Below are 27,897 nucleotides of genomic sequence, written 5' to 3'. Positions count from 1 at the left end.
AGTGCTCGCGTCAACTCCTAGTTCGTTGACTGTTTAAGCGCTGCCTCTCCAATCTCTGTGTCAGGGTCGACGGAATCCTCCGTAACCTGACGAATAATTTTGTCATCGGTCAATTCTGCACACAGCTCGTGTTCTTCGTCAGCGTAGGCTAAGCCCTCAAAGGTTATCCCGGCTGGAATCAAAACAGCGGCAGCGTGCAGATCGTTAAAGGCAGCCTCCGTGGGTGGAACTTCGTCGCACACGCTGTCCACCCAGGGCAAAGCGGCCGTCTCGGCTGGCAGTATATAGCTCGCCAGGTGAAAACAGTTCTAAACGGTCTGTTGCGTAACCGCCTTCCACGAGTCTGCTAGCATGCCGACAGCAGACCATAGGTCAGCAGCGTAGCTTTTCTCGCTGTCAGAGCACAGACTGCACAGCACATTGTGGCTGTGGCCTGCTATGGCTATAGCTGGCAACGAATTGGTGTGCTCTGGATTGTGCCATTTGCGGTTTCAAGCATAGAGTTTCCTAAATATACTCTAGTAGGAACTCTGGAACTAGTGTCTATGGGAGCTTCAACACATGGCACTTCAGCGAGCATGGGAATTGTGCGTAGTACATGGATTTGGCTAGCCTTCATACTTTACATTCCTTCCGGCTTCGTATGCGTGGCTTGAACCTGCTCTGTAGCGAAACAACAATCGGGAAATGTGTGGCAGTTACGCTTCACCACCTTCACCTTTTAGGATCACCATTTCAAATCAGGCCTCGAAGTTTACATCGGTTAGTTCTTTCATTTGAAAAAAAAACCAAAACACAGCAATAAACGAAGCCACAAGTGTGATCTGCCGCCCGCAAGCACGAAGACTAGGCAAACGCATGTCATACCCATAATTCCCATGGTCGCTGAACGATTGCAAGCCAGAGTCCCCTCTAGTTAATTTTAGGAAACTATGGTTTCGAGGGCACGGCAGCTGCGGTGCGGTGGTTTCGAGGTTACGAAAACAACCAAAGGGGCGTCGTCGAAAGTGACTTCAAGTCTGCGGTAAAAAGTCTGGAAAATCAAATGTCGAAAGGTATAAACGTCCGGAATTTCGAACTTCTTAATACATCGACTTTATGGGGAACTTGACGGTGCCAGAGATTAGTCCGGAAAATCGGGCATGTCCAGAATTTTCGAGCGTCCGAGAAATTGGACATAGACTGTAAACGTTCAACAAAGTTGCTGCTTAGTATAGCACATTCTTTCTTATTCTTCCATAAAAGGTCTTCGAGACTGCAAATAGTGCCTGGCAATTGTAATTGTTTTAGCTGTTGTGTTAATGGATGCACCTTCACTGTTAAGTAAAATAAAAATATAGCAGGGGGATAACTTCGAGTATGTCTTTTTTTTATTTCCAGCTTCAATTACTAATCCTCATGAAGCACCCCGTCGCTGTCGACTATCACGGCCAAATTAGCACACTTCTAACTGACCTGGGAGCAACACCTCAGGAGGTACAGTAACCATTCTAATGTTTTTGATCAAGGTTTCTTTCTTTTATGTATGTGTGAAATTAATCAACGAACTAATTGTTACAGTTTCGTGGCGGCTGTCACTGAAAGGGGTGACTGCATTCTTTGTAAATTTTAGTACCACTTTTTTTTTAAACTAGACTGCCACTGTCTCGGAAGTCGCGCTCATTAGCACTGCTCAGTGTACAGGGGGACCAGAAAATGCTGTAATGCTTAAAAGCACCTTTAACTCTTCAAGAGAGGAATAGAATAAAAAGTGCGTCATTTTGTTTGAAAGCTCATTCAGTTCTCTGCATGAACTCAAATTTTAGTTCCGAAATCTCCAGCTTGCACTTGATAAACTACAGGCTTTGATGACTCTTCAGGAACGACTTTTCAAATTGGCTGCGGTGTATTCCGATGGGATTTTTTCCCCTGCCTTTTCTGAAGCTTGCTTCGGCTATTTAATGAATTTCCACTTTTCTGCCGGTCATTAATGTAACCTGTCTTCGGAAAACAGTTGTTGACATAATAGACTTGAACATGGCACAGTCTCATCAATTTTGCACTTGCTGGAATGGAATGATCGTGCTCTACTTGTGGTGGGCAGCGATTGTATGGTGCAGCTTTTCAGAGGCTATCTTTCAATAAAAAAAGATAGGATGCTGAGAACAGTAAACGTGCAAGGCGGTTATCAAAAAAGAATAACATCTCTGCTAAAACATGAACGACACACGTGAACTGTTCACTAAAACAAAATTCAAAGTGTATTGGTGTATTTTCCAGTCGCCCTGTATTCGTACCGTTTCAGATCTCAAAGAGCATGCCCAAGCCGGATGAGATCAAAAAGCGTGCACGCCTTATAGAGGAAGGCGCAACAGCCGCACCGGGAAGCGCCTCAGCGCCACCCAGTGTCAAGCGAATAAAACTTGAGGTGAGCGAAGGCCTGTAGGTTGTGGCAAGCTTGGTGTCAGCTATGGTCCTCTTGCCTCAGAATCCATCCTGGATTTCTGCTTTGAAACATAACCCAATTCACGTGCCTCCCTGCCCCGCATATTTCTTTAACACTGTGTGCTTTCTTTGGCCTGTGCATGAGTGGGTGCAGTAGGGGAAAACTTTAGCTATTGTGGGCAGCAACCACTTTTTTGCCTGTCTGCGCCATATTATGGAACGAAGTTACGAAAAATTGCTTCGTGGACATGGGCTTTATGGGCATACACTTTTCCATTCAACTGAAACTTAATTCAGTCATATGGCAAAGATACGCCACTGTCCATGACCTGGCTTTGTTAGTTAGCTTGATATAATTGCACGGAGCCTTTCGAATTGGTCAGCAGTAGCAGGATTTAAAGATCAAAATTTAATTCAATTTGAATAAATAGTACACTAGATGTAATTTACTGAGGAATCGGTGATATTGCAACACACTGCTACGTTTGGTAAACTGTTCTAATGAAAGACCGATAGCAGAAAAGAGAGTACCTTTTTTAATTATCTTTTCTTGTTCACTGTGAGCCTAGAAGGGTGGATGAGTTTAATTAAAGTGTTCACAGCTCTGCCAAGCTGTACATGTTAGCATCGCATAAAGTATTTTCATGAACAGTAGTACTTTAATCACGAAAGATCCCAGGTCTGGCTCATTATAGAAATGAAAGAAGGGTGGTGTATTTTCACGATCGAGCTACACAATTTTCCTCCTCTCGCTAAAGGCTGAAGAAGAGGAAGAAGAGAAAGAGGAGGAGGAAACCTCGCCGATTTCGAAGTCGGCCACCAACACGGCCATCGACATCACGGCCGAAGATCTGGTGCCGCGGCTGACGACCGTGAACGTCACTGACATTGTCCTCGTGAGCATGGTGAGTGTTTGCGTTCTGGCCTTTTTTTTTTTTGTAATGACTCGAGCTTTCATTGTGTGTGCAATGTTTGGGAATAGGCGTAGGGTTACCAGTCGTAGTGCTCGATTTTTGTCAGCGCTAACAATACCGTGCCGAACAACACCAAACCACTGCTAAGGAGAAATCGGAGCATGGGGCAATCACTCAGCACCAGCACCATTCGGTGACTGCAGCGGATATCGTGCAGGCGCAGTGCATGCTGCGAGTAGCGCGCTTTCGTCGTCGGTCACCAACTGCTGCCTCACGTCGAACTGCTGCGAACTGAATAGTTCTAGTGTCAAAAGCACTGCACAAGCACTTACTGCGCCTGTGTGAATTTCGGTGCAGCGATTAGCCGGCATCGGCATTGGGCAGTTGCCAAACACTCTCACGTTCCCCCTAGCAGTGGCCTGCTATGCACAGTCTTAAACTTGCGCAAGCAATAGTGATATTGTTGTACAGTACAATGGTTCATGTATGAAAGCCAGCACATTTAGCATAGATCAAATTGTTGCTTACCAAAAGCCGTACTCAATCCTATCATTGTACTGAAGTACTCAATCCTATCATTGTACTGGAAGGGCTGCTCGCCTGTACTTTGGTTATTAATTTTTTCAAGCACTTGTTTGCCCGATAGACACACCTCATTATGGCAAAGTTGCAGCTTGCAACAGAATAACTTCGTGATATCCGAAAATTCGTTATATAAGTATTTTCCTAACACTTTATTAATTGCAAGACTATTCCTAATTTACTTCGTTATAACCAATAGTTTGTTATATCTAGGTTTGTTGTATCGAGGTTTCAGTGTAAAACAATTTGGCAATTTTGCTACTAGTTTCTTCACCGTTACAACCGCATGACAATATCTTATTCGCTTTCTTTTTCTATAGCTGAATAAATTCGTTACTGCTCGTTTAGTTCGTGTACTGACTGAGGGGCTGACGTGATTTTTTTTTTGCCTTTTGTGTCAGCTGTCACTACCGGAGGCAATGCCGGCGCACTTCCAAGCGTCCTACACTCCCATTGCTGTGGCCGGCACGGAGACCCAGATCAAGCATCTGGCGAGACTCATCTCAACCCAAATGACTGCCTTGGGATTGGGCAAGGGAGTGGAGGAGATGATTGCAAAAGCCAAGGTGAGTACACCGGGACGAAGTGTGCCCACTTGCATTTGAAGTGCAATAGCGAGCGGAAAATCGATTGCAGTGACAAATTATTCGATTAACAAGATCACCAACATCGTGCGGAAGTGACGTTGTCTGAAACGCATTTCTGCGCGATAGCACCAGATGTTGTTTGCAGACAGTTGGGCAGCAAACGTCTCTCTGATGCGGCATTGCTCCTACTGTTCTCCCCAGAAACGATTTAAAATTTTGCTATGTACAATCTTAGGAAGAAGTTAGGCTCGGTGTTCCACCTAAACAGAATGTCGGAATCCGCAGATCGCAGCCCTGAACCTTGGCCCTGATGGCCATGCTGGGGTGGGGAAATACAGAATTTTCATAAACGCTCAAGCCAGCAACATTTGCCCACCTCTATGCATCAAACACTTTTGTGTGTATAAGATAGCAGATTGTGCCATACGGTGGATACATTTGTACTCGCATAACTTGAACCGACGAATAATTTGAACTGACGCGCAGCCCCGGCAAAGTGAGATGTATTTCAGTCGAGCAAAACTCTCCATGATCCGAACTTAGAACCTGCGCCACTGTTAATTTGAACGAAAATTGCCCATCCACACAGACTGCTTTCGTGCAGTCTGGACTGGTACGGCTTTCTGTCAGAGTTAAAAGGCAGGCATACCACAATTCCGTTGACAGAGCTTAATTTTAGGGGTGAAGCTTGTGGGGGAGCACGTGTGCCCAGCCATCCTTTCCCTTGGCTCATGGCCGAGACTGACCGCTCGAAAACCGCATTTGTAACACCAAATGGATTGTACGAATTTACTGTAATGCCATTCGGTCTCTGTAACGCGCCCGCCACCTTTGAACGCATGATGGACAGCATCTTACTCGGCCTGAAGTGGCACACTTGCCTCTGCTATTTAGATGATATTGTCGTCTTTTTTCCAGATTTCCCAACCCACCTACAGCGGTTGCATCAAGTTCTGACCTGTGTCCAAAATGCCGGTCTCCAGCTTAATTTAAAAAAGTGCCTATTCGCCGCTCGAAAACTAACTATACTAGGCCACATCGTTTCCAAAGAAGGCATTCTTCCCGATCCTGCTAAACTTTGCGCCATATCCGAGTTCCCGAAGCCTACTAACTTGAAAGCACTGTGCACCTTCATTAGCCTATGCTCCTATTTTTGGTGCTTCGTTCGAAATTTTGCTACTGTCATCACACCTCTCAATGCACTTCTCCAAGGCGACAACGAACTATCTACCTGGTCAGAAGTTTGGGACGATGCGTTTATGACCCTTCGACGCCTGCTTACATCTCCACCAATTTTGTGTCACTTCGCTCCGAGCGCATGCACAGAAATCAACACTGATGCCAGTGGTGTCAGCCTTGGTGCTGTGCTCGCACAACGTGACGATGCCAACGCCGAATATGGGGTTGCATATGCCAGTCGTGCACTCACAAAACCTGTGAACAATTACACCGTAACAGAAAAAGAGTGCCTGGCCATCATATGGGCTCTACAGGAGTTTCGCCCCTATCTTTACGGTCGTCCTTTTGACGTCGTAACAGATAACCACGCCCTGTGTTGGTTGTCAAACCTCAAGAACTCGCCAGGTCGCCTCGCTCGCTGGGCTCTCCAATTCAAGGAATATAACATCCGTGTCGTATATCGTTCTGGCCAACAGCACTCCATTGCTGATGCCCTGTCATGTTTCCTATTCATTTCAGATGCCAACGCATCTAGTCACAATCACGATATTTCGCCACTTGTCAGCTTGGACATGGCCTTGAAGCAACGAAACAGCCCATGGATCACCACAATTCTAAACTTTTTGTCAAGCTCCCTGACCACCCCGGCTTCACGAGCGCTACGCCGCTAGGGGCAGCATTACGCTATACGCGATGGTCTTTTATATTGCTGTAACTACCACAACGATGGCCGCACATCGTTATTGGTTGTGCCCCGCCATCTTCGTCGCACTTTATGCTCCACTTTCCTCAATGACCCTCAGTGTGGCCATGGCAGTGTGTTCAAGACGTACAGGCGCCTTCGCCTACTCTATTATTGGCGCGGAATGTACAGCTTCGTCTGCAAATAGGTCCGCTCATGCCTCGCCTGCCAACGACGCAAACCAGTCTCGCACCTCTCCACAGCAACTCCCCAACCACTTCCCTGCCCAGCCCACCCATTTGATCGCGTCAGCATTGACTAGTTGACTGGTGCTGGCAACTGCTGGATTGTCGTCGCCGTAGATCACTTGAAAAGACACACCGAAACCTCTGCGTTACCTGCTGCAACAGCCAAAGACGTCTCCTCGTTTATTCTACGCAACTTTGTTCTTCGCCATGGCTTCCCTCGTGAACTGCTCAGTGATCGAGGTCATGTATTTTCTGTTACTTCTCCTGTTCATTATGTGGTTCGACCCGTTACGCCATCTTTCGACCTTCATCGTTGGGGGCGAGAAACAGTCCACATTAACCGTCTCAAGCCGTATTATGACCCTCTGACCTCTCTCTAGGTCGCCAGGATGGCTACCTCTCGACACCAGGGGTTATTGTGAGGAAGAAGATAGACACATGCAGAAGCGCATTGCCATCGCCAGGCTCGCTCGACTGTTTGCTCCCTGGCAACGCTTTGCCAGCTGTTGCTGCTATCCTCCTGGTCGCTGTGTACCTCAATAAACCCCCGTAACACACGGCATAATTTCAGCACTGCTAGGGCACAGCAGAAGGCGCAGTATGACCGCACACATCGGAACGTACGCTACGAAGTAGGCGATCTGGTGCTGCGGCGCCATCATGTTTGCAGCGGTGCTAGCAAACAGTTTGCTGCCTCGTTGGCACCGAAACGGTCCGGGTTGTACTGAGTGCGAGAGAAAGTTTTCTCGCTCGTTTATCGGTTTGCAGACATGAAAGGCAAGCAGAGCGGCGGACTGGTGCATGTATGCGACTTGAAACGCTATGTGTCACGGGAGAAACACGAGGACTACAGCCCGTCCCCCTCCATGCCGCAGGCAGTGGGTGAGATCACTCGACATCAAGGGAGGAGCACACAACCGTGTTATTTTCTGCGTAACAGGCGGAGACAACTCTCCACGGCAGGCAGCGTTTGATATGTTCGACGCGAGGTGCAAGGGTTCGCGCGCAACACATGTGCAATCGTTAACCTTCCTTTCTTTCTGTGTCGACTCTCACCGAACAGATCGAGTGCCTTAAGGGAAGAGAATACCACCGGAACAGCTTGGAGAGCAGACCTCCCCCTTACGGCCAGTCTCCACCCTCCCCGACATCCAAGTGGCAGCCCTACGCAACTGAGGCTCCACCGCGAACACCATCGCGGAGCAACTCGGGTCGTCGCCGCAGATGTAATCCACGTGTGCTGCAACCTGACCACCGCCCCTCGGCTTCACTGTCACCATCACACCCGTCCGGCTCACAAGGCACGAGACCAGGTGCCCAACGCGGTGAGCCGTCCGTTTCGCCTCACAGCCGCAGCCACCGGGACGTGGCGACCTGGACCAGCCAGGATAGAGTTGACCCCCCCGGTGGCATTAGTCTCCTGGAGGCCCTGGTGCTGGCAGGAAAGGGCCCGCGTTGGAGTCGCACTGGCGCACCTGTACCGCCCTTTTCAGGGGCGCAGTGTGTATGACGCGGACTGGAGGGCTAATGGGGCTTGCCTTCCGTTGCCAGCAGGGACGTGGCTCTGCGACTGCGACGCCGTGGTGGTCCATAGCTCCCACGAATTAGGAAAGTTGCACCTGAGCCGCACACAGAATACTCAGCCATCCAGCTGCGATTCACCACAGGAGCGCCCCAGCACCACGGCTCAGGCTCTGCTGGCGTGGGCGACCCGGGAGGCGGACTTCGTGCAGTGGCTGCTGAGAGTTGCCTCAAGTCATGCGGCCGGCGCGAGTCCATCTTGGCGGCTACTGGTGACGGCTACCTTGGGGGAGGAGGCGGCGATGCCAGGAGGGGCACAGGTGGCAACCACATCGACGCCGTAGGTGGCAGCAGTGACCTTGGGGGCTGGTAAGGGTAACGTCACTAGATTAAACTCAGTTTGAAAGCTCCGCCGGAGAGGTGGGCCGCATGGCGGTCACGAGAACTAGTGGCACTGCAGTACGATCTTGTTCCAGCGTCGTCGCGGGACACGCGTGTTGTGATCGGTGGTGACGACATGCAAACGGCTACCGCGAAAGATGCGCTGTAGTCCCACGTCAATTCTCGGACTGTTCTTGGCACTGCGTAGTTTCTTGTACAGAAACATGTTCGTCATATATGAGGCGCAGTGAGGAGGAGTAGATTTATCTACATTGGGGTACGCGTACTAGCTTTGTGCCGGGCTCCAACAGTGGCAACTGCAATGACGACTCCCCTTCATGCAACTTGTTCGTTTGTTTATTCATTAATTCATTTTCTGTGTAAACATGGTTACACAGTGGCGTGGGCCAACATGAAAGCTGCTATAAGCAGCTTGAGAACCTCATATATGTAGCCTTCGATCTCTTTCGCCCAGCGGTAACGGGCTAGCAGATGAATGATCGTAAGCAAATTTGCTGTCCATCCTTGCACTTTACCCAAGAAAATTCATATTGTAGGGCAAATAAAAATGATATTTTTGTTATTGTTAATATTAATATTATTAGTAGTAGTAATATTACACGCGGTAGCAATTGGCAGATATGGCAGAGGTGACGCCGTTGGGTACTATGTATATTGTGTGACAACAATTACACAACAGTTACAAACACAACAATTACAAAAGTTGGAGGACGCTTGAGCTTCGCTTTCAAGAGTAGACCGAAATAGCGCAACTGGGCCCTGTGCGAATCACCGTGTAAATTACTAGCCTAGTTTCGGTCTCGGTGTATGCCTCAATCATGCCGTGAGGTAGAAAACTACTGTGCGTGTAACACTGGTTGTTTGAAGCCATCTTAGATTGTCTACTGCAAGTACAGTTGCGAAGTGCCCACTGTGCCATAATTGTTCCTTTTGCGAATCAGCAAAGGGGCCTTTATGCGTCCGTAAAGCAACACGCGAACATAAGTTCGAGCACCCTGTAACGGCTGGGCCTTTCTAACGCCCCCTCATTGCACATTTCGCATGGTTAGACGCCTGACGCGCTTCTACGCTTCTACCACTTAATATTGCATGGATCGAAGGAATTCCTTCTACTAAATGAGCAAAAGAAATGTAAACATAAGGCCTCGCTTTTTTGGCTGGACACAATATCAATGAGAACTTCTACTACATGAAATTCATATTGTCTTTTTTTCCCGAATCAGTTTCGACCATTGGCGGGCCTCTGTGGTATAACACGTGATTGCCACGCAGAGAGCCTGGGTTCAATTCTCACTCGTACTGAAGTTTTTTTTTTTTTTGACTGGCAGGTTTTTCTGTTTTTTTTTTTTTTTGTCACACACAAGATGATGTCTTTTCGCTCAAAACCGGAGATGCTGACAGTGACACCAACACCGGAATTTCTGTGAAACGAGCTTGTTAAAGCTATCACGTTCTAATAATATGCATAAAAATTATAAATATAAGTTTAGGTGAAGAGACAGTTGTTTATCCTACAACTTAATTTGAGAGCATGATCAAAGCACACACTGAAAGGTAGTTCTAACCTCCAATAAAAATAAACCTGGGAGAGTGACTAGGCGATCGAAACAATTTAAGACTATGTTACTATAGTACAAATTCTAAATCAGGCATAGTAAAGTAATCAATTGCATGCCACCAATTAGTCTTGGTTAGGGTATCAATTAATGTTGACCGTGACAGACCTTCAAAGAAATTCGGCACAATTCAGAAAGTGGTGCCAAGCTTTCCGTCGCAAAGATAAAAAGCTCACTCCAAACGCAAAGTCTATGACATTCGGTGTAAGAATGACGGCATCGTAACGCACTACCCTCATGTCTTGCCGGACAATGGGTCTTGATCTCACGTGGAAAGTGGGAGCTTGCACCCGGTACCCGACCGCGCTTGTACCCAGCGATTCCACCCCATATATATTGGAGACAAATAGTTCATAACCAATGCGCCAATTCCCCCCCCCCCCTCCTCCCCTAAATGCATGGCGCCTCTCAAATTCTCAGTGCCCAGTTTAGAGGAGCTGCCAGAAACAGAACAGCGAGACGAAAGGCACGGGATGAGCAACGCTGTTAATAGTTACATTTGATCAATTGCCAACTATCTCGCTTCTCAGTGCAGCGAAGTGGACCAGGAAGTAGCCTACCATGACTGTACTGCATCTGTGGGTACCTTCGTAAAGAATTGAATAAGTGACAACCTGCAAAGAGGGCCTCTAGCACCTTGCACAAGTACCCCTGGAGCAGGCCGCTCAAATCATACAAAAGTGCACTCATTCAGATGAGGTCTTTTCAAAAAGGCTGCTTAGATCAACCCTTACATGGCCTTCTTCGACAGTAAAAGCAATTGAGAAAGCTGTCTAGCGGCATTTTATGAAAACCCCATAGTTGGTGACCTCTTTTGAATTGTACTTGAAAAGCTGCAGTGGTTGCCACTGAATATTTTGAGTTATACCACTCATGATGAGAACATGGTGGCTAGACTAATAATTTTTCATATTATGACGAGAATATCTGTTATTTTTTATTTATTCATTTTTTTGCAAGAAAAGCAACCAGAAGCTTTCTGAAAAGGTATAAAATGCGAGAAAAAAAAGTGAAGTAGTTGTAACATTTTGCACTCTGCTCTCAATGGATAGCCGTCGCGAAGACTTGTCTGGTGAACAGTGTATAGCATGGATACTGTTTTTTCGAGAACGTCTTTTTCGTAACTAGTAGAAAACATCAGCACTGTTTTTCTAGAGCATTTTCGTATTCCAGTAAGTCAACCTATTTGAGGCTTTTACAGATATTTTGGGCTGTTTTTCGTCAAAGCAAGATGGTTCTGGTTAAAATGATAGCGGTCGTCATAAAAAGTATGCTGAAAATGCTCATTCATGTAGAATTTCTCGTACTTGGAGGTTTAACCGAATGCAGACAGCTCAAACATGGGCAGGGCATCAATCCTTAGCCAACTTCCAATGAGCAACACACCCGGGCCAATCTGTACAAGAGACCTTGTCCAGTCCAAAAATGCGACGCGAGAATGTCGATGGAAGCGCATGATTAATTTTCAAGTTCGGTAACAGTAAACAGTATAATAAAAACAGGGAAGCCGGCGCGAGGGAAAGCGCCGCGAACCGCCTCGGCATGCCACCGTAGCGGGCAATGCGCCGAGAGTAGCGCCAGATCACACTGTAGCGCCGCTAGTTCTCGCGATCATCGTTTGGCCCATCCTCTTCCGCTGGCGGAGACACGGAGCTTTGAAACTGAGTTTATTCTAGTGAAGTTGGGTGAGAGAGCGGTGGGGGCTCCAGCGATGCCCGCAGCAGAGACGAACAGACTGGAAAGCATAGATGTCGAAAAAAATCTAATGGCTTTCTTGGAGGACGAATAAAATAAGTATTCTCTTATTGCAGTCTCTGTCATTCGGGGGCCTTCTTAAAGGGGGGGGGGGAAATGTGGGGAAGCACGAACGCCCAGCCACCCTTTCCCTTTTATGGCCGTGCGACAGCCTAGTCGCGAGAACATGTCTGTCCCTTTAGGCACGAGTCGATAAAGCCTCCTGCGAAGGTTGGAGCACCCCCACGGCCAGTGCACGCGATTCCCCCTTTCCTGGCACACAGAATGGGTTTCACTCCCTCAGCGGTGGAACAAACCTTCATCATGGAGAGGGAAACTGGGACGGTGAAAAAAACCAGCGTGCAGACGGCCGCACGCTCTCTCTGACACCGGCCGAGGAAGAAGAAGGTCGAGCCCGGAACCCCCTGAGAGCCGAGAATGACAACGACCCAGGTATAAGCGTCTACACTTTGGTTTTCTGAAGTCTACGCTACATTGACGCGCTACTGCCAACGCATAGCAATAAAGTGTTATTTGTGGAGCTAGCGTGTTGCCTTATTCGCCCGAACGCATGTAGCTGCAATGACTAAAGCTACGGACAGGGAACGTTAATCGTGCATGGTATGGCTGTGTGCGGCTGGAACATTAGCTAGGCTTCTGCGTCAGCCACACATAGGACGGACGGACCCCCTACAAGCTCCCTATGGTCGAGGCATGTCCGTTGGCGTCGGTGTTGTGCCCCGTAGCCGCCGTTGAAGAACAAGAGCGTTTCAGACCACACATTCTTTTTCTGCCATCATGGCACAGCACATGCAAGGTACCAACCATATGCCATGACGATGACGCGGATGACCATGAAGATGATGACGGTGATGATCATGAACAACGACTGGCTTGTGCAGTAGATGACGTCTCGATATGCTCTACGATGCATTTCGTACTTCTGGAAACAAATGACAACCACCGGGGGAACGTGCCCAGACCTTGTCTTTGCCAACTTCAGGCTAGATTCGATGCCACATAGCAGTGACAATGAAAATAAAAGGAAACACAACTCAACACATCATATCAGTTACGACCAATTAACATTTTGTATAACTTTAAACCGCTTGGCACTCATTTACCGTATTTACTCGATTCTACCGCGCCCTCGATTGTAACGCGCACCTGATTTCCACCTTGAAAAAAAAAAAAAAAGTAAGACGTCGATCGCAACGCGTACCCATTTTTCTCGCTGGCCCGCACGATCACACCACTCGAAAAAACGACTACTTTCGGGAGCGTCTTCCATTTAAATATGAGGTACGGGCGAAGCTTGTGCCCATCTGACGTGTAACAGAGCATTGCCGTCACTGTAGTTTTACCGTGGACCAATGTCAGCACGCGAACTTGCTTCGCCTCCTTCTCCTCGACGGTTGTGGTGCCAGGCACGTCGAAGTAAAGAGGCGTCTGATCGGCATTCCCGATTTGCCCAAGCAGGTAGCCGTTGTTGCGCCGCAAGTTTAGGACGAACCTCTGAAAACTGTGAAGCTTTTCATCGTACTCCTCCGCAAAAGTTTTCGCATATGCATGTTCCCCTTCGGAGGGAAAAGCCTTTCCTCTTCATAAAGTTAGTTAGCCAGCACCTGCTCGCTTTAAACTGGCTCCGCATTAGACCTTTTTCTAAGACTAATTGCATTGCCCGCCCTTGGAGCAGTTCTGTCGTCACGGGCCGCTGTGCCGCTCGCTGCTCAAGCACATACTCGCCGAGCGGCTCTTTAATTTGCGGAAAGCGACCCTGCTGTGGTCCACTGAAGCCTTTTCGTGAAGCTTTGCTGTCAACAATTTTCTGCTTTTGTTTCCGCCGGTCCCGCACGCACGTTTTGGGAACTCCGAACGACCGTGATGCGGCCCGATTTCCGTCTGTTTCTGCACACGCGATGACTTTTCTTTTAAAAGCGGCATCGTGGTGCACTCGGGTTTTTGGAGTCGGCCCTTCCACGCCGTCGATGCTAAGGCACTACTAGATGACGAACTCCTCAGCACACGTACGAAGTGCCGCACATGGGAAACACATAGGCAGAAATGGCCGACGCGCCATGCTGACGCACGTGGGGGCGGCTATTTTGGATTTGCCGATGGCAATAGATTGACCGTAATTTTTTTGTTCGTACTCGATTCTAACGCGCATGCGATTTATGAACTCGCTTAACCGGAAAAAAGGTGCGCATTAGATTTGAGTAATTACGGTATATGCGTGAGTGGTCAACGTCGCGAGTGATTTACGGCATAAGGTTTCCTAAAATTAACTAGAGGAGACACTGGTGCTGCGATCGTTCGGCAATAATGGGAATTGTGGGTATGATATGGATTTGCCTAGTCTTCATGCTTGCGGGTAGCGAACGCATTCGTGGCTTCGTTTATTGCCGTGTTTTGGTTTTGTTTCGAAGGAAAGAACAAACCGTTTTTCTCTTCGTGACCCAATTTGAAGTGATAAGCCTAAAAATTTAAGGTTGTGAAGCGCATTTCCTAAACATTTGCTAATTGTTGTTTTTTGACAAAGCAGTTTCAAGCCACACGAAGCCAGAACGAACGTGAAGTACGAAGACTAGGCAAATTCATGCCATAACTGGAATTACCACGCTCGCCAAAGCGCTATGGGTTGTAGCTCCCGTAGACACTACCGCCAGAGTTCCCTCTAGTGTATATTTAGGAAACTATGATTTACGGTAACACCGAACGACCCCATTGCTTCACCCACGTGTCATCGTGCTTTTTCTGGATATGGTAAGGTGTGTGTGTGTGTGTTTTTTTTTACTTATAGTATCGTAACTGACTACCTGAAGACGTGTTGCCTCAAGACTTGTGTTGTAGTTTCATGTTTGTACTTCAGTGTGTTACAGTGTTGCTCTGTTGTTATGATTTTCCTCTTCTCTTTTCGTCGTCCTTTTTTTATAGGAGCAGCAGCAGAAGGAACAGGAGGCCATGCAAACAGAGGATGCAGCTCAGCCAAAGCAAACTATTAAGACTCTTCTAGGTAGACCACATTTTCTTGAGATACTATTCCTAAGACCTCCTCGAAATGCAGTTCAGTTTCTCAACTCTTTATTTTTCACTTTGCCATTTTTCTAGGTGGAACCACAGCGGATGCCAAGAAGAAAGATGCCAAGAATACCATTCTTGTTCCCACAGGCTTTGAGGTAGTTCCCCTGCACCATTTGCTATTCACAGCACCCAACATTGTCTCTAAAATATCCCCGGAATGTTTTCACATATTTTTGTGAATGTGAATGCTTTGTAAATGCTTACTCCTATTCAGTTTGGTGCACCTTGTCGTCTATACCTGAATACCTTGACTACTATACTGTGAATTCTACCGTCACTAAATACCGCGACGTATCTCTGTCTGTCTTTAAAAGCGTGACTGCACCAAAAACATGGAGAAAGTCTGTAGCTTATCAGGAATCAAACCCAGGGCAGCATTGTAGTAATCGATCAATCTATCAATCAAACGATTAATTTTTCTTTGGAGTACTTACAATGACAGGCCATTATTATACAGGAAAGACCCCAGAACCCTCTCAGGGATTGTGGGAGAAGTCACTTCGCCCCCCCCCCCCCCTCTTATTTTTAAAGTGGTGGAATTGAACTTAGTGCAAGGCAAGCAAATTCTGCAAATGTTGCAGGAGCTGTCTTACAAATTGGTGAAAACAGCCACCCCCCCCCCCCCTATTTTTTATATTGCGGATAATCTCAAAAGCTGTGTATATGGAAGAAAGCAAGCTGCTTATATAAATTCATAAGGGAGCACATACGCTCAGTTCCTTGCCAGCAGTCAAAGACGTGCAATGCTTGTGTCTAATAAGTAATAAAGCAGCGCAGCTCAACGGAGAACCTGTCAGATGGAATATTAGGTAAATGCAGTATATGAACAGCTCTTGAATAAACTTACATAATTATTGTATGAGGTGGATTGTGATGGAATTTTTTCTCTCGTCTTGATTTTCGCAGCCTAAAAGCCGAAGACTCCGGCAGCTGAACTTGTCGGATATCACGAGGCCCCTCTCCGACGAAGAAATGACGCAGATGCTCGTCTCAACGGTTCGGAGGATTCTCGATGCTGGCCGTGAATCGAGTATGGGTTGCCTCTGCTCATCACTGCGTCTTGCTCATTGCCTATATTTAAGGGTGTTCAAATATTCAAAATTTCGCAGATGAATGCAATATTTCTCTTACTCAAAGCATATTCTATTTTTAAAAATGCGTGTTAGGATTCTCTCAAATATTTGGTAGCAGCCAAATAATATAGTATTATTTGGTTGGTAACAGACGAATATTCGGTAACTATCAAGTGACATCCAAACAACTGAAGCAGATATTGCAGAACCCACGTCTAGTTCGGACGCCACCCCGCCGCGGTGGTCTATATTGGCTAAGGTACTCGGCTGCTGACCCGCAAGTTGCGGCATTGAATCCCGGCTGCATAGGCTGCATTTTTGATGGAGGCGAAAATGTTGTAGGCCCGTGTGCTCAGATTTGGGTGCACGTTAAAGAACCCCAGGTTGTCGAAATTTCCGGAGCCCTCCACTACGGCGTCTTTCAAAATCATATGGTGCTTTTGGGACGTTAAACTCCACATATCAATCAATCATTAGTCCGAACCCGCATATAGTCCGAGGTGTATTTTGGTGATAGCAAACGGGGGAAAAAGTTTTCATCCTAATATCAACCGAGCGAAATAGAAACTAAAAACATTTATTCACACACATATTTATTGTCATCTGATGCACTCTATTGCGAAATTTCCTGATCAGAGATGTCCTCACACAGCAGCTATTTAAAATTGAGCACTTCTTGTAGGCACGACGAACGAGCGCTTCAGGAATGCAGACACAATGTTCGGCGATCCATGTGCTCAGCATCGTTGGCGAGGCTCGTTTCAGCCATCCGGCAGTGGTCACTTTCAGACATAACCCACTCCATATACATGCGCCTAGTGTGGTCCTTAGATAGTTTACTTAGGCACGCATCAAGCGGCGGCAGCCGGTATGTCCTCCCGGGGCGACGACGAGCTTGGCACGAAAGAGTCGTGCACCAGCCGCTTCGTGGAGCTGACGCCTCGAGCGCTAGTATCAAAGGGAGCCCCGGCAATTGCTCCCGTACAAAGTCTATCAATTTACGTTGTACATAAAAAAATGCTCCATTTTTTGGCTTTCGGGAGCTTCCCAGGCCACTGCATGCGAAAAGGGCTTCCTTCTGTTTCCCCCGATCGCAAACGCTTCGCTCATCTACGCCAAACAGCCGCCCCGCAGCACAGTTACCGATGGTTTTGGCAGCTAAGATCACCGTGCTTTTAAAGGCAGCTGAATGCTGCTTTTACAGTCCTCACATAGCGTACAGTCGTGGCCCTTGGGAAGTAGGACTAATGCAGCCTTATGTAATACAGATGTCTGATGATGATGATGATGACGATAGCACCGTGCAATGCCAAAACCAAAACTGTGAATTCTCGGCTGAAAATTCTTGGGATCCGCATATAGTCTACAGCTAAAATTTCACATAATAAAAACAAGGAAAAAAATCCAGACTTACCTATCTGCAACCTCATGGTACTTGGGCAAATTTGAATCTCTGAACAAGTGATGACATGCAAATGTTACTCATTCCTATCTTCGAAGTAAAACATTGCTAATAACTGAATTTGACTGATGCACTAATAAGCTAAAGCATCAAATTATTTGAATACAGTAATGAAAGTTATCCTTACTTCTTGTTTTACAACTTTTTAAAGATTCACTTACATTCATTATTTAATTCATATTTAAAAACTCTGATATTCATATGCCCCTACTTAAATTATGTTTCTTATGTTTCTTGCATTAATTGCTCTATTTCTTTTATCACTATTACAGAGGCACTCAACGCCAGCATATCACCGGTACGTTTTCTTCTATTTTTTCCTTTTCATGCCTACTTCAATTTGACTTAGTGCATTTAGCATTAATTAGATGTTCTTGCATTAGCCCCATCTCATGCATGCTCACATTCTTTATGATTACATTTTTTAGCAAGAGAGTTTGTTTTCATTATGATTGCGAAGCCATTTTCTAAGCTGGCTTCAAAATACTCCTGCAAGGTTTCGTTAAAATTGTACTTGACTCTTTTATAGTGTAACAGGATAGTTTGTAAAATGTAACAAACGTTTGCTTGTATTCAAGCAGACCTCTGTTTTTAACTGAAACAGGGTAAGAGGAAAGAAATAAACGGAGGACAAGGAGGTTAGCCAGTTTATAATCACTGCATAGTCTAAGGAGGTGGGCTTTGGGCAATTGCTATGTTTTCTGGGCATTCTAGTAAAATTAGGGCTAGTAAAATGTACAGTAGCAGTGATAGATATTGACTTATTAAAGGAGCACCAAAGAGCAAAACCATTTTTTGTGTATTGGTGAAGTACTATTTAACGATCCCGAAAACACCGCTCTTACTGCGAGACGACGCTTGGCAAGTGAGAAAACGCGCGAAAATAAAGTACAGGCGGAGACACCACCTTGAAATTCCCACACCAAACATTGTGACGTCATACATTTTGAAGACATCTACTAGGTCCTACGCAGCTTCTAATCGATAAAATTGAACTACATTGTCATCTGCAAGTGCCATTGACCTAGCATACGAAGTGTAAAGAAATTTCATAGAGTCAGGGTTGGAAAAATACATTATGAAATTTGTTAAGTCACCCACGGAGATTTCGGCGCTAAATTTATAAATGAAACTGTACACTTGGTTTTCTCTGCCAATAATGGACTTATGATAATGAGACTTGTGACATTAGAGTCCTCAGAGGGCAGTTTATCAATCTAAACCAAGTCAATGTTTCTCTTTAGTGTCCATTTAAGAGATATGTTGCAGCTTTGATAAACTAGTGCAACAGCTTGCATTGTCTTCTTCTCTTCTCATCAGCAGCTCTCTTTCTCTTCAGCACTCTTTGTTTTTTGAAGTTGATGTTCAAGAGTGTGGCTCGTAATTTCTCATTTACTTTTCTATAGGTCCAAGTTAAGATTCTTGCTGGATTGGCCACCCAGTTCGGAGGAGAAATTAGCGCAAGTATGTGTTTATTTTGTATCTGTGTGTGTGGCGGGAGGAATCGGGGCACATGTGTGTGAGGTAGTGCGTGTGTTAAAGGGCCCCTGTACCACCTCCGCTAATGTTTTAACATTTCAAGTAAATGTGCTCGCCGTGTTCAGAATGCCTTCGCGATCAAAAATGCCGAACACGGCAGCGCCACGAGCTGCGGGCACCCCACAAATTCCAAGAAACATTGCTTTCTCCGGTCCTTTAGGCATTGTTTGTTCCCTAAAGCATTAGCCCTTATATCAGCATGTCATCGGCTCTCCGTCTGCAAACATGTTTGCCTGCTCAGAGGTGCGTTCGCTCGCCTCTCTTCCTCCTCGCCAGGAGGAGAGATGAGACAAGTGAAGGAAAGAGCAAAGAAAGCTAGAGCCTCTTTTGTATCATCAAAGGCACATAACTCCGCCAGTACAGCACCGTTTCGAAAAATTCTTACGGCTACGTGTTCGTTGCAGACTCGCGCGCGGTGGTGACACCACAACTAAATTTCAACAACAGTTCCGCGTTTGATAAGTTCACCGGTATCGATTTGTGAAAAGTGAAAGTAAGAGCAAGGGATCTATGCCGAGAACACTGTTGGCTAGGTTTAGTAAAGAAAGTAGATAAGTGAGATAGACAGTCATTAGATTTCTTTTTTTTTTTTTTTTTTCGGGGAAGACGCGTAAGCCTGACGTTCCTCTTAGAGTTATTATATCCGAGCGTGCTTCTTGGCGAAAGACTGTAGGAGTGTATTCGCAAGATAAGCTGAAACTTTTCATCATTATTGACTTGTTTTTAATCAAGAGGTCGGATGAAGTTATACAGTTTTTCCGACAGCAGTATCATAATTGTCTCATGGCATTCTCTGTTGATGTAAAAGATCTTTACTATTCTTTAGCTCATGATGCATTGGTCACTTGTATTGAAGAATGTATTGACCAGTTTGGTGAAGTGTCATTTCAGAACAGCACGGGAATGAGTGCACGTGGTTTTCTAGATTTATTGGGCATGTATTCCCACTCCACATAGGCAGGGTGGAATGGCGATTGTGTATCTGCAGAAAAAGGGCGTGTCGATTGGGTCGTGTCTGGCCCCACTTCTGAGCGATTTGTCGTTGGCAAAGTTGGACAGGGCAGTTAATCAAGTATTAGTGGACACTGCCGTAAAGAAAGTGTTTAGGTTTGTTGATAATTTTTTTTTGTGTTTGTCTCAGGCGACTAATCTGCTGTCGCTCTTTATGAAATACATTGATCCGCTCATATTGGCTCGCGAAATGCCGGAAAAGTCATCCATCAGGTTTCTTGACCTCAGGCTTACGTTTAGTGCCAAACATACTTGCTGGGCGTATGAGCCAGGCGCAGGTAAACTGCTGTTCCCGTACATGTCTGCTCATAGCAAGTTTATCAAAAGAAGCATTGTGAGTACCTGTTTTGGTGATGCAATCGACCGTTCTTGCGTTCGTTCAATGGAAGCCAGCTTCTGCAATAAGAATAGGTGTCGCCCTTTACACGCATCAGGTCACCCATCGCCTGAAAAAGGTCGGGCAACGCGTAGGAGTGCGTGTAGTTTCCTCTGCACCGCACAAGCTTTCTCGGCTGGCTAGGCTGATACATGGGGCCAGACACAAGAGACAGCTGTGTGAAACAAAGCACAGAACTCGTCTTGTCGATGGCATTAGCAACATTGTTTACAAGATCCCGCTTTCGTGTGGCCCCTGTTATAGTGGACAAACTGGAAGATGCCTGAATTACGACAGATTGCAGGAGCATGCGTGCACCGTTCGCAGCGGAAACGATGGTTTTCTGGCCCAACTCGTCAGTAGATGTGGCTGTGAAGTTCAGTTTGACAGCACAGTCGTGGCTAATAAACCCAAAGATGAGTGCACAAGGATTATTATTGAATATGCAAACATAGCACATGATAATTTGGCACGAGTGAATCGTCAATAGCTCTGTTCAATGAGGAGTTTGCCTTTTTGGACAGTGGCAGATGCAGCAGGTGTTAAGGAACCACTCTAAAGCAAAGGCCTCGGGGCATTGGTAAGGTGGGGCTGATATACATATCTACTTTATCAATTTTGTTACGTTAGTTCACGATTTTAGTCTTATTGTATGTGCTTACGTTGGTAGTAAGCACTTGTCCGCCTCTTTCCTGTCCCTGTCTACGTATCGGGCTCGTATTTCAAACCGTCATGGATCACCAACTCGCCCAGTCAACTATTTTGACCTGCTGAATTTCAACCTCCAGGTGGTTCAGGGGCCCTCTGAGTTCTGCAGTCTTGCTTGAGCATTTGAATCATTAAAATGCTCCCTACAGTCCTATTCGATGTTGTAACGGTTGTCCAGAAGTTCAGACTTGAGCAAAGCAGAGCTCAATTCTGATGAGAGTAAGCATCCACAGACGAAATGCAGACCCGCTTGACAAAGCGATCGAGATCTGGAAGTGGAAACTTGTCAGAATTTCTTCCACTGTAACTAAGCATGGAGTAACTTCACGTTCTCGCCACTTAAGGCACCATGCAGATATTAAAGATTTCATTGGTCACGTGCCCAGAGAAGCATTATAACTCTATTATTATCCCAGGCCAAAGCGCCTCCAAGCACACTGTGCTGGAGCATGGTGTTTTCAACGGACCAGCTCGTAGTATTCAGTTAAGGCTGATCCGATCCATGTAAAGGTTTTTAAAACATTTAAAAGCTACCAGTCATATGGACCCCCTTTTTTTTTCCTTTTTGAAAACGTTCTTTACATTCTTGTACCTATTGAGGTTTTATGAACTAGTAAATAGAAGGCTGAGCTGCAATCAACAGTTCAGCGCTAATAAACGTAAGCTACGGTTTTTTGTGAGAGTCAAGATTGATAGAAGAAAAGTTGGTGTTTGCACTTCTTTTCAGCTCATTTACAGCTACATTGTTCTTCAAAAGTTAAAATACTACCTCTGTAAATGCATTTCATGCTCTACTAATTTAGCCATGAGGATTGCTGGTTGTCACAACCACTTTCTTCATTTCCAGTGTCAGAAATTAGATTTTAATCTGAACGAAAAACAAGGACTAGTATAGTAAGGTGTGCTCAAAAGCTAAATCTGTTGGGCTATAGATAATAGACACTTACAGTTGAGCATCTGCAGCAGCTCGGTACTTGGAGGCCGTCATTAGAAATGGCTGATAACCTGTGCAGTGGAGAGCTGCTGCGTAAGCCCAAGTAAAACTCTGATAAATTGGTATATGAACTACGGCAGTGGCTGCATGGTTCAAAATTTTTTTGGTTAATAAGGTAAGATACAAATTGTGGTCTCCTATTTTCTCATCTGCAGTGCTCAAGGACTACATCTTGGAAGACCTTCGCTCGCATGTAGACATCGCCCTGGCCTGGCTGTACGAGGAGTATGCGCAGTTGCAGGGCTTCCTGCAGAGTGGCACTGGGAATCCCTTGGAGAGGAGCAGCAGCAACGACTCGTACGTGCACTGCCTGACCAACCTGCTCGTGGACATTCTACAGAAGTGCGAGTCGCGGGACCGAGACACGTGAGTTGGACGAACAGTCCTCCAGGAACAGTATGCTCTTGGCGCTCTGGGAACAAAGGATGCAGTACATGGTGACACAGACGAAAGGGCGTTTATTAGGCCTTGTGGACTCTAGTCCAGCTTGTTGAATTGTGTGAGCACTGTAGAGTGCGGACTTAACACGGGGTTGAGGTATTGGGGGTATTAGGCTGGTCACGTCAGGATGTCAAGCGAGTAAATGGTTGCTCCTGCCAGAAACCTGCACATATGTCTCTTGGATTTAAGTCTTGCAAACAGAGGCACATTTAATGAAGAGGACACTGCTAAACTCTGTGAAGTGCGCAAAGGCAAATGCATGTGACGATCCCCTTGGGTCAGAAAGGAGAAATCTTGTTCCTTTTGGGCCAGAATGACCACGTTCTAAAATCAAGAACACTCTCATGCTGTCTCCCGCTGCTTTGTGAGAGCATGGTTGCACAAGAGATGGATACATGAGAGTCATGCTGGAGAAGATATTATGAAGTCTTGGTTTGGAAGACCTTTATTAGGCCCGAGGAACCGGCAGCCGACAGCTGAGATGAACGAACCAAGATGATGATGCTACGTGACAATGATGAGGATGCATGAGCAACACATGATAATGATGATAATGTACAGATGAAGAGGATTGGTATACTAAATGCCCACACTAATTCCTCCCACGTCAAAGCGGCCAGCCTGGCCGCGGCAAGTCAAGGGGACAAAAAACGTCGCATGAAGGGCTTCATACGGGAGACATGGACGACCTCAGTAGTTCGATAACGGCGATCTGCTGGGGCTACAAGTGGCGTCACGCGATAATTCACTGGTGAAGTTTCTTCAAGAACTGTGTACGGCCTGATAAACCGTGGCTGGAATTTGTCGCACAAACCAGATGTGCGAATAGGCGTCAAAAGGAGCACTTCGTATCCAGATTGAAAGGATACAGCACGATGCGATTCATCATAAACCAGCTTTCTGTCTTGCTGCCGGGGTTCAGTGTTTATACGAGCACGTTGGCGACTCTCTGCGAGCCGTAAAACGTATTCCTCTGAAGAGGATGGAGATGAATCCGCGTGGCAGGTAAAGATAGAGACGTCCAGGAAAGAAGTAGGGGAGCGTTCATAAACTAGGTAAAATGGTGAGTAGCCGGTTGTCCGCTGAATAGCCGTATTGTAGGCGAAAGTGACGAATGGTAGAACTACATCCCAGTTCTTGTGGTCTGGTTGAATGTAGGCGGCGATCATGTCAGCAAGAGTGCGGTGGAATCGCTCAGTGAGGCCGTTAGTTTGGGGGTGATAAATAGAGGCAGTCTTGTGAGTTGTGCCAGAGGTGCGAAGAAGTTCGTTCACTAGTTGTGAAAGAAAGGCCCTTCCACGGTCAGTGAGCAATACACGTGGAGCACCATGACGCAGTATAATGGCTCGGAGGATGAAATCGGCAATTTCAGAAGCTGAACTGGTAGTGACGGATGCCGTCTCGGCGTAGCGCGTCAAATGGTCAACGGCTGTTACTATCCATCGGTTTCCAGCAGCACTGACTGGAAGGGGGCCATAAAGATCGATGCCTACAACTGTGGCTGGGCACGGAAGAGGCTGTAGTGTACCGGCTGGAGCAGATGTGGGTAGTTTTCTACATTGGCAGGTAGTGCAGGACCCAACGTACCGAGCTACACTAGTGGTAATACCTGGCCAATAAAACCGACTTCGAAGGCGATCGTAGGTTTTGTGGTAACCAAGGTGACCAGTCGTCGGATGGTCATGAAGTGCTCTGAGGACTTCGGACCGAAGCGATCGGGGTAGAACGAGAACCCAACGCTGACCGTCAGGATGGTAAATTTTGCGGTACAGGGCCGAGTTGTCCAGCTTAAACTGCGAGAGTTGGCGATGGAGCCTCGCATTAGGTGGACGGGAACTGCCAGTGAGTAGCCTATAATACGTCGAAAGTATGGGTCAGCCAGCTGTCGAGAAGAAAAATCGTGCGGGTCGTCCGAAGGCAGCTGGTCCATAGAGGCGAGAGAGGAAACCGCCGTAAACGTGGGCTCCGAGGGTGTGTTGTGCAAAGTGATTGCGGAAACGCTGAGGGGAGCCGCTGGTAGTGGGCAGCGAGAAAGAGCATCGGCGTCGCTATGCTTTCTGCCACACTTGTATACGATGTCAAAATCATACTCTTGTAGACGTAGAATCCAGCGGCCGAGGCGTCCCGACAAGTTCTTGAGTGTCGAAAGCCAACATAAAGCGTGGTGGTCGGTCACAATGATGAAATGGCAGCCGTCAAGATAGGGACGAAATTTCTGCACTGACCAAGCGATGGCGAGGCACTTCTTCTCGGTGATCGTGTAGTTGCTCTCGGCTGCGGAGAGGACGCGGCTAACGTACGCAACGACTCGCTCTCGCGAAAAGTTGTCGCGCTGGAGGAGCACGGCTCCTAAACCGTGGACGCTAGCGTCTGTATGGAGGAAGGTTGGTGCACCATCGTGAAAATGAAAAAGTACAGGATCGGTCGTGAGGGCACTCTTGAACCTGTCGAAAGCCGATTCACATTCTTGAGACCACTGAAAGGGCGTACCAGAAGCAAGTAGCTTATGGAGTGGTGCGGCTATGGAGGCAAAGTTTTGTATGAATCGCCGAAAGTAAAAGGCGAGACCAAGGAAACTTCGCAAATATTTCGGCTTGTCAGGGCGAGGGAAGCGAAGCACCGCAGCAGTTTTCTCAGGGTCTGGACGAACTCCGTCCTTGCTCACAATATGACCGAGGACCTTGATAGATCTGCTGGCGAAATGGCATTTCTTGGTGTTAATTTGAAGACCAGCGCCCGCAAGGCAAGTCAGGACCTCGTCCATGCGTTGCGGATGTTGAGGAAACGTCGATGAAAAGACAACAATGTCATCGAGGTAACATAGGCAAGTCTTCCGTTTCAGGCCACGCAGCACGGTGTCAATCAAGCGCTCAAAAGTTGCGGGCGCATTGCATAGACCAAACGGCATAACATTGAATTCTTATAGGCCGTCCGGGGTTGCAAACGCAGTTTTTTCTTTGTCATCTTCGTGCATGGGGATTTGCCAATAGCTGGAACGCAAGCCGAGGCTTGAAAAGAATTCAGCACCTTGTAAGAAATCGAGGGCGTCGTCGATACGTGGCATGGGGTATACGTCCTTCCTAGTGATCTTATTGAGTGCTCGGTAATCGACGCAAAGTCGTACGGAACCGTCTTTTTTACGCACCAGAACCACTGGAGATGACCAAGGACTGGTTGAGGGTCGGATTATCTCCCGTTGCAGCATATAGTCTACGTTTTCCTCAATGATTTTTCGTTCGGCTAGGGAGACGCGGTACGGACGACGATGCACAATGGATGTTCCGTCAGTCTGAATACGATGTGCTGTAGCAGTTGTCTGACCCAGGCTGGATGAATGAACGTCAAAAGAGTTTGCATGCTTTTGCAACAAATCAAGCAGCCGCTGCTTCTGCGAGTCTGTCAAGTCCTTGTTTATGGCTGCTGTAAAGGCCGAGAAAGCACCATGATCTCCAGGATGGCCTTTAGAGGAGGCAGGGGTAAGAGGCACGATGCACACAGGCTCCAGATTGGCAACGCAGGCGACAGTAGTGCCCCGCGGCAGTAAAATTTTATCTGGTGTGGTGTTCGTAGCAGCGAGGACAGCTGATCCATTGTTGAAGCGAGCCACACCTGATGCGAGAGCTATGCCTTTATTAAGGCAATGGGCGATGGAGTGACCAAAATGTCACCAGAGTCGACGTCGTTGGTCAAATCTGTGACTAATTGATGTTCGTTTGGGGGTAACTCGATGTCTACAGCTGCGATGAGTCGAAGTGGCCTGTAGGTTTCGTCACTAAGCAAGTGGTCTGTGTCAGTAAGATGGACGACACGTTGTGCACAACAAATAGCCGCGGAAGCAGATGAAAGAAAGTCCCAGCCTAAAATGAGTTCGTGGGAGCACGGGGATAGCACAGCGAATTGTATATGATGAAGAATGTCGTCGATTAGCACGCGGGCAGTACAGAAAGCGGAAGGGCGAATCATTGTTTCCTGGGCTGCAACCAGTGTTGGTCCATCATAAGGCGTCGTGACTTTTCGAAGACGGGTACATAAATCAGCACGAATAATAGAAAACCCAGCCCCAGTGTCCACCAAAGCATTAACGTCCACTCCCTCAACTATGACTGCAATCATATTGTAAGGGCGCGCTAGAGGAATTGGAGTACTGTGTTGGAATGCAGTTTGTCCTCCAATAACTGCATCGTTTAGTTTTCCGGACACCGATCAGAAGCGAGGGAAGCAGGCTGAAGAGGAGAAGAGGAGCGACGGTAGGGCGATGATGAACGGCGTCGGGTTGATCGATGACTACTGCGCAGTTCACCGAATGCTGGCAGAGATGGAGACCGACGCGGCGGTGACGAATAACGACGGCCCTGGTACAAGGCTCCTGCGGTATAGTCTCGTTCGCGTATGTCGTAACCTTGGCGCTCATCTTGCTGGCGCTTGCGGCAAAAGCGTGAAATGTGACCACGATAGCCGCAATAATAGCACGTAGGGCGAGTCGATCGATAAGGAGGGTAGTAGCTTGTGTTAGATGCACCGGGAGAGAGAGCAGTGAGAGAGACAGATGATGGCTCAGGCGGTGGTGATGGAAAGCTCGTGGGAAAGCTTCTGGGAGGTGCGGCAGCAACCGATGCGTACGTTCGCGGCGGCGACGTCGAGCTGATGGTGCCTGATAATGCGGCGACGGCATGCGAGAACGATGGGAGAGTACGAGCGACAGTGGGCTGCAGGTGGGCCATGTGGGTCATGGACGTGAGCTCCTCCCTGATGACATCCCGCAATGACGTTGAAGAAGACTGAATGGGACACATTGAACGTAGTGTGAATCCCATTGATTCTAATTCTTCGCGTATAATCACCCTTATTGTGTCTCGTAGGTTTGGATCCGCCGTAATACGGGCCGCGTCACTGTCCGGTTGTAGGCGCATAGACTCAAGTTCTTCGAGGCGCTGACAGGTTGTCGCAACATCAGCAACGGTAGCCGGATTCTGGATTGCAAGGGCATTGAATGCGACGGGTGCAATCCCCTTAAGAAGCTGTTGTACCTTGTCTGACTCTGTCATTGGGGTGTCAACCCGGCGGCAAAGTGAAAGGACATCCTCGATGTAGGATGTATACGACTCCCCGATGTGCTGTTTCCGAGTCGCGAGAGCTTTCTTTGCGAGAGCTGAACGAACAGCCGGTGTGCCAAAGACATGGCGAAGCTGATCTTTAAAGGCTGACCAGTCGGGGATGTCGATGAAGTGGTTGAGGAACCACGTCTTCGTGACACCCGTGAGTTAGAATGACACGTGAGCGAGTTTGTAGGTGTTATCCCACCGGTTAGCAGCGCCGACAC

At 47.2% G+C, this 27,897-nt stretch overlaps 1 protein-coding gene across 4 annotated transcripts in view; it reads left to right on the top strand.

Annotated features, from left to right (window-relative positions):
• The window catches only part of Sym (symplekin scaffold protein), a 67,292-nt gene that overhangs the window by 11,992 nt on the left and 27,403 nt on the right, over window positions 1-27,897 (top strand). For all 4 annotated transcript variants that reach the window (XM_037418537.2, XM_037418536.2, XM_037418535.2 and 1 more), the window contains exons 10-19: window positions 1,381-1,476; window positions 2,285-2,407; window positions 3,183-3,329; window positions 4,322-4,486; window positions 14,827-14,905; window positions 15,001-15,068; window positions 15,880-16,003; window positions 17,781-17,806; window positions 18,915-18,972; window positions 22,292-22,502. In XM_037418537.2, coding sequence (XP_037274434.2) covers window positions 1,381-1,476; window positions 2,285-2,407; window positions 3,183-3,329; window positions 4,322-4,486; window positions 14,827-14,905; window positions 15,001-15,068; window positions 15,880-16,003; window positions 17,781-17,806; window positions 18,915-18,972; window positions 22,292-22,502 — 1,097 coding nt within the window. The remainder of the gene's footprint in view (window positions 1-1,380; window positions 1,477-2,284; window positions 2,408-3,182; window positions 3,330-4,321; window positions 4,487-14,826; window positions 14,906-15,000; window positions 15,069-15,879; window positions 16,004-17,780; window positions 17,807-18,914; window positions 18,973-22,291; window positions 22,503-27,897) is intronic.

Source organism: Rhipicephalus microplus, chromosome 6 (assembly GCF_043290135.1).
Source record: "Rhipicephalus microplus isolate Deutch F79 chromosome 6, USDA_Rmic, whole genome shotgun sequence".
In the NCBI taxonomy this organism is placed as follows: domain Eukaryota; kingdom Metazoa; phylum Arthropoda; class Arachnida; order Ixodida; family Ixodidae; genus Rhipicephalus; species Rhipicephalus microplus.
This window is presented reverse-complemented; position numbering and strand designations above follow the sequence as displayed.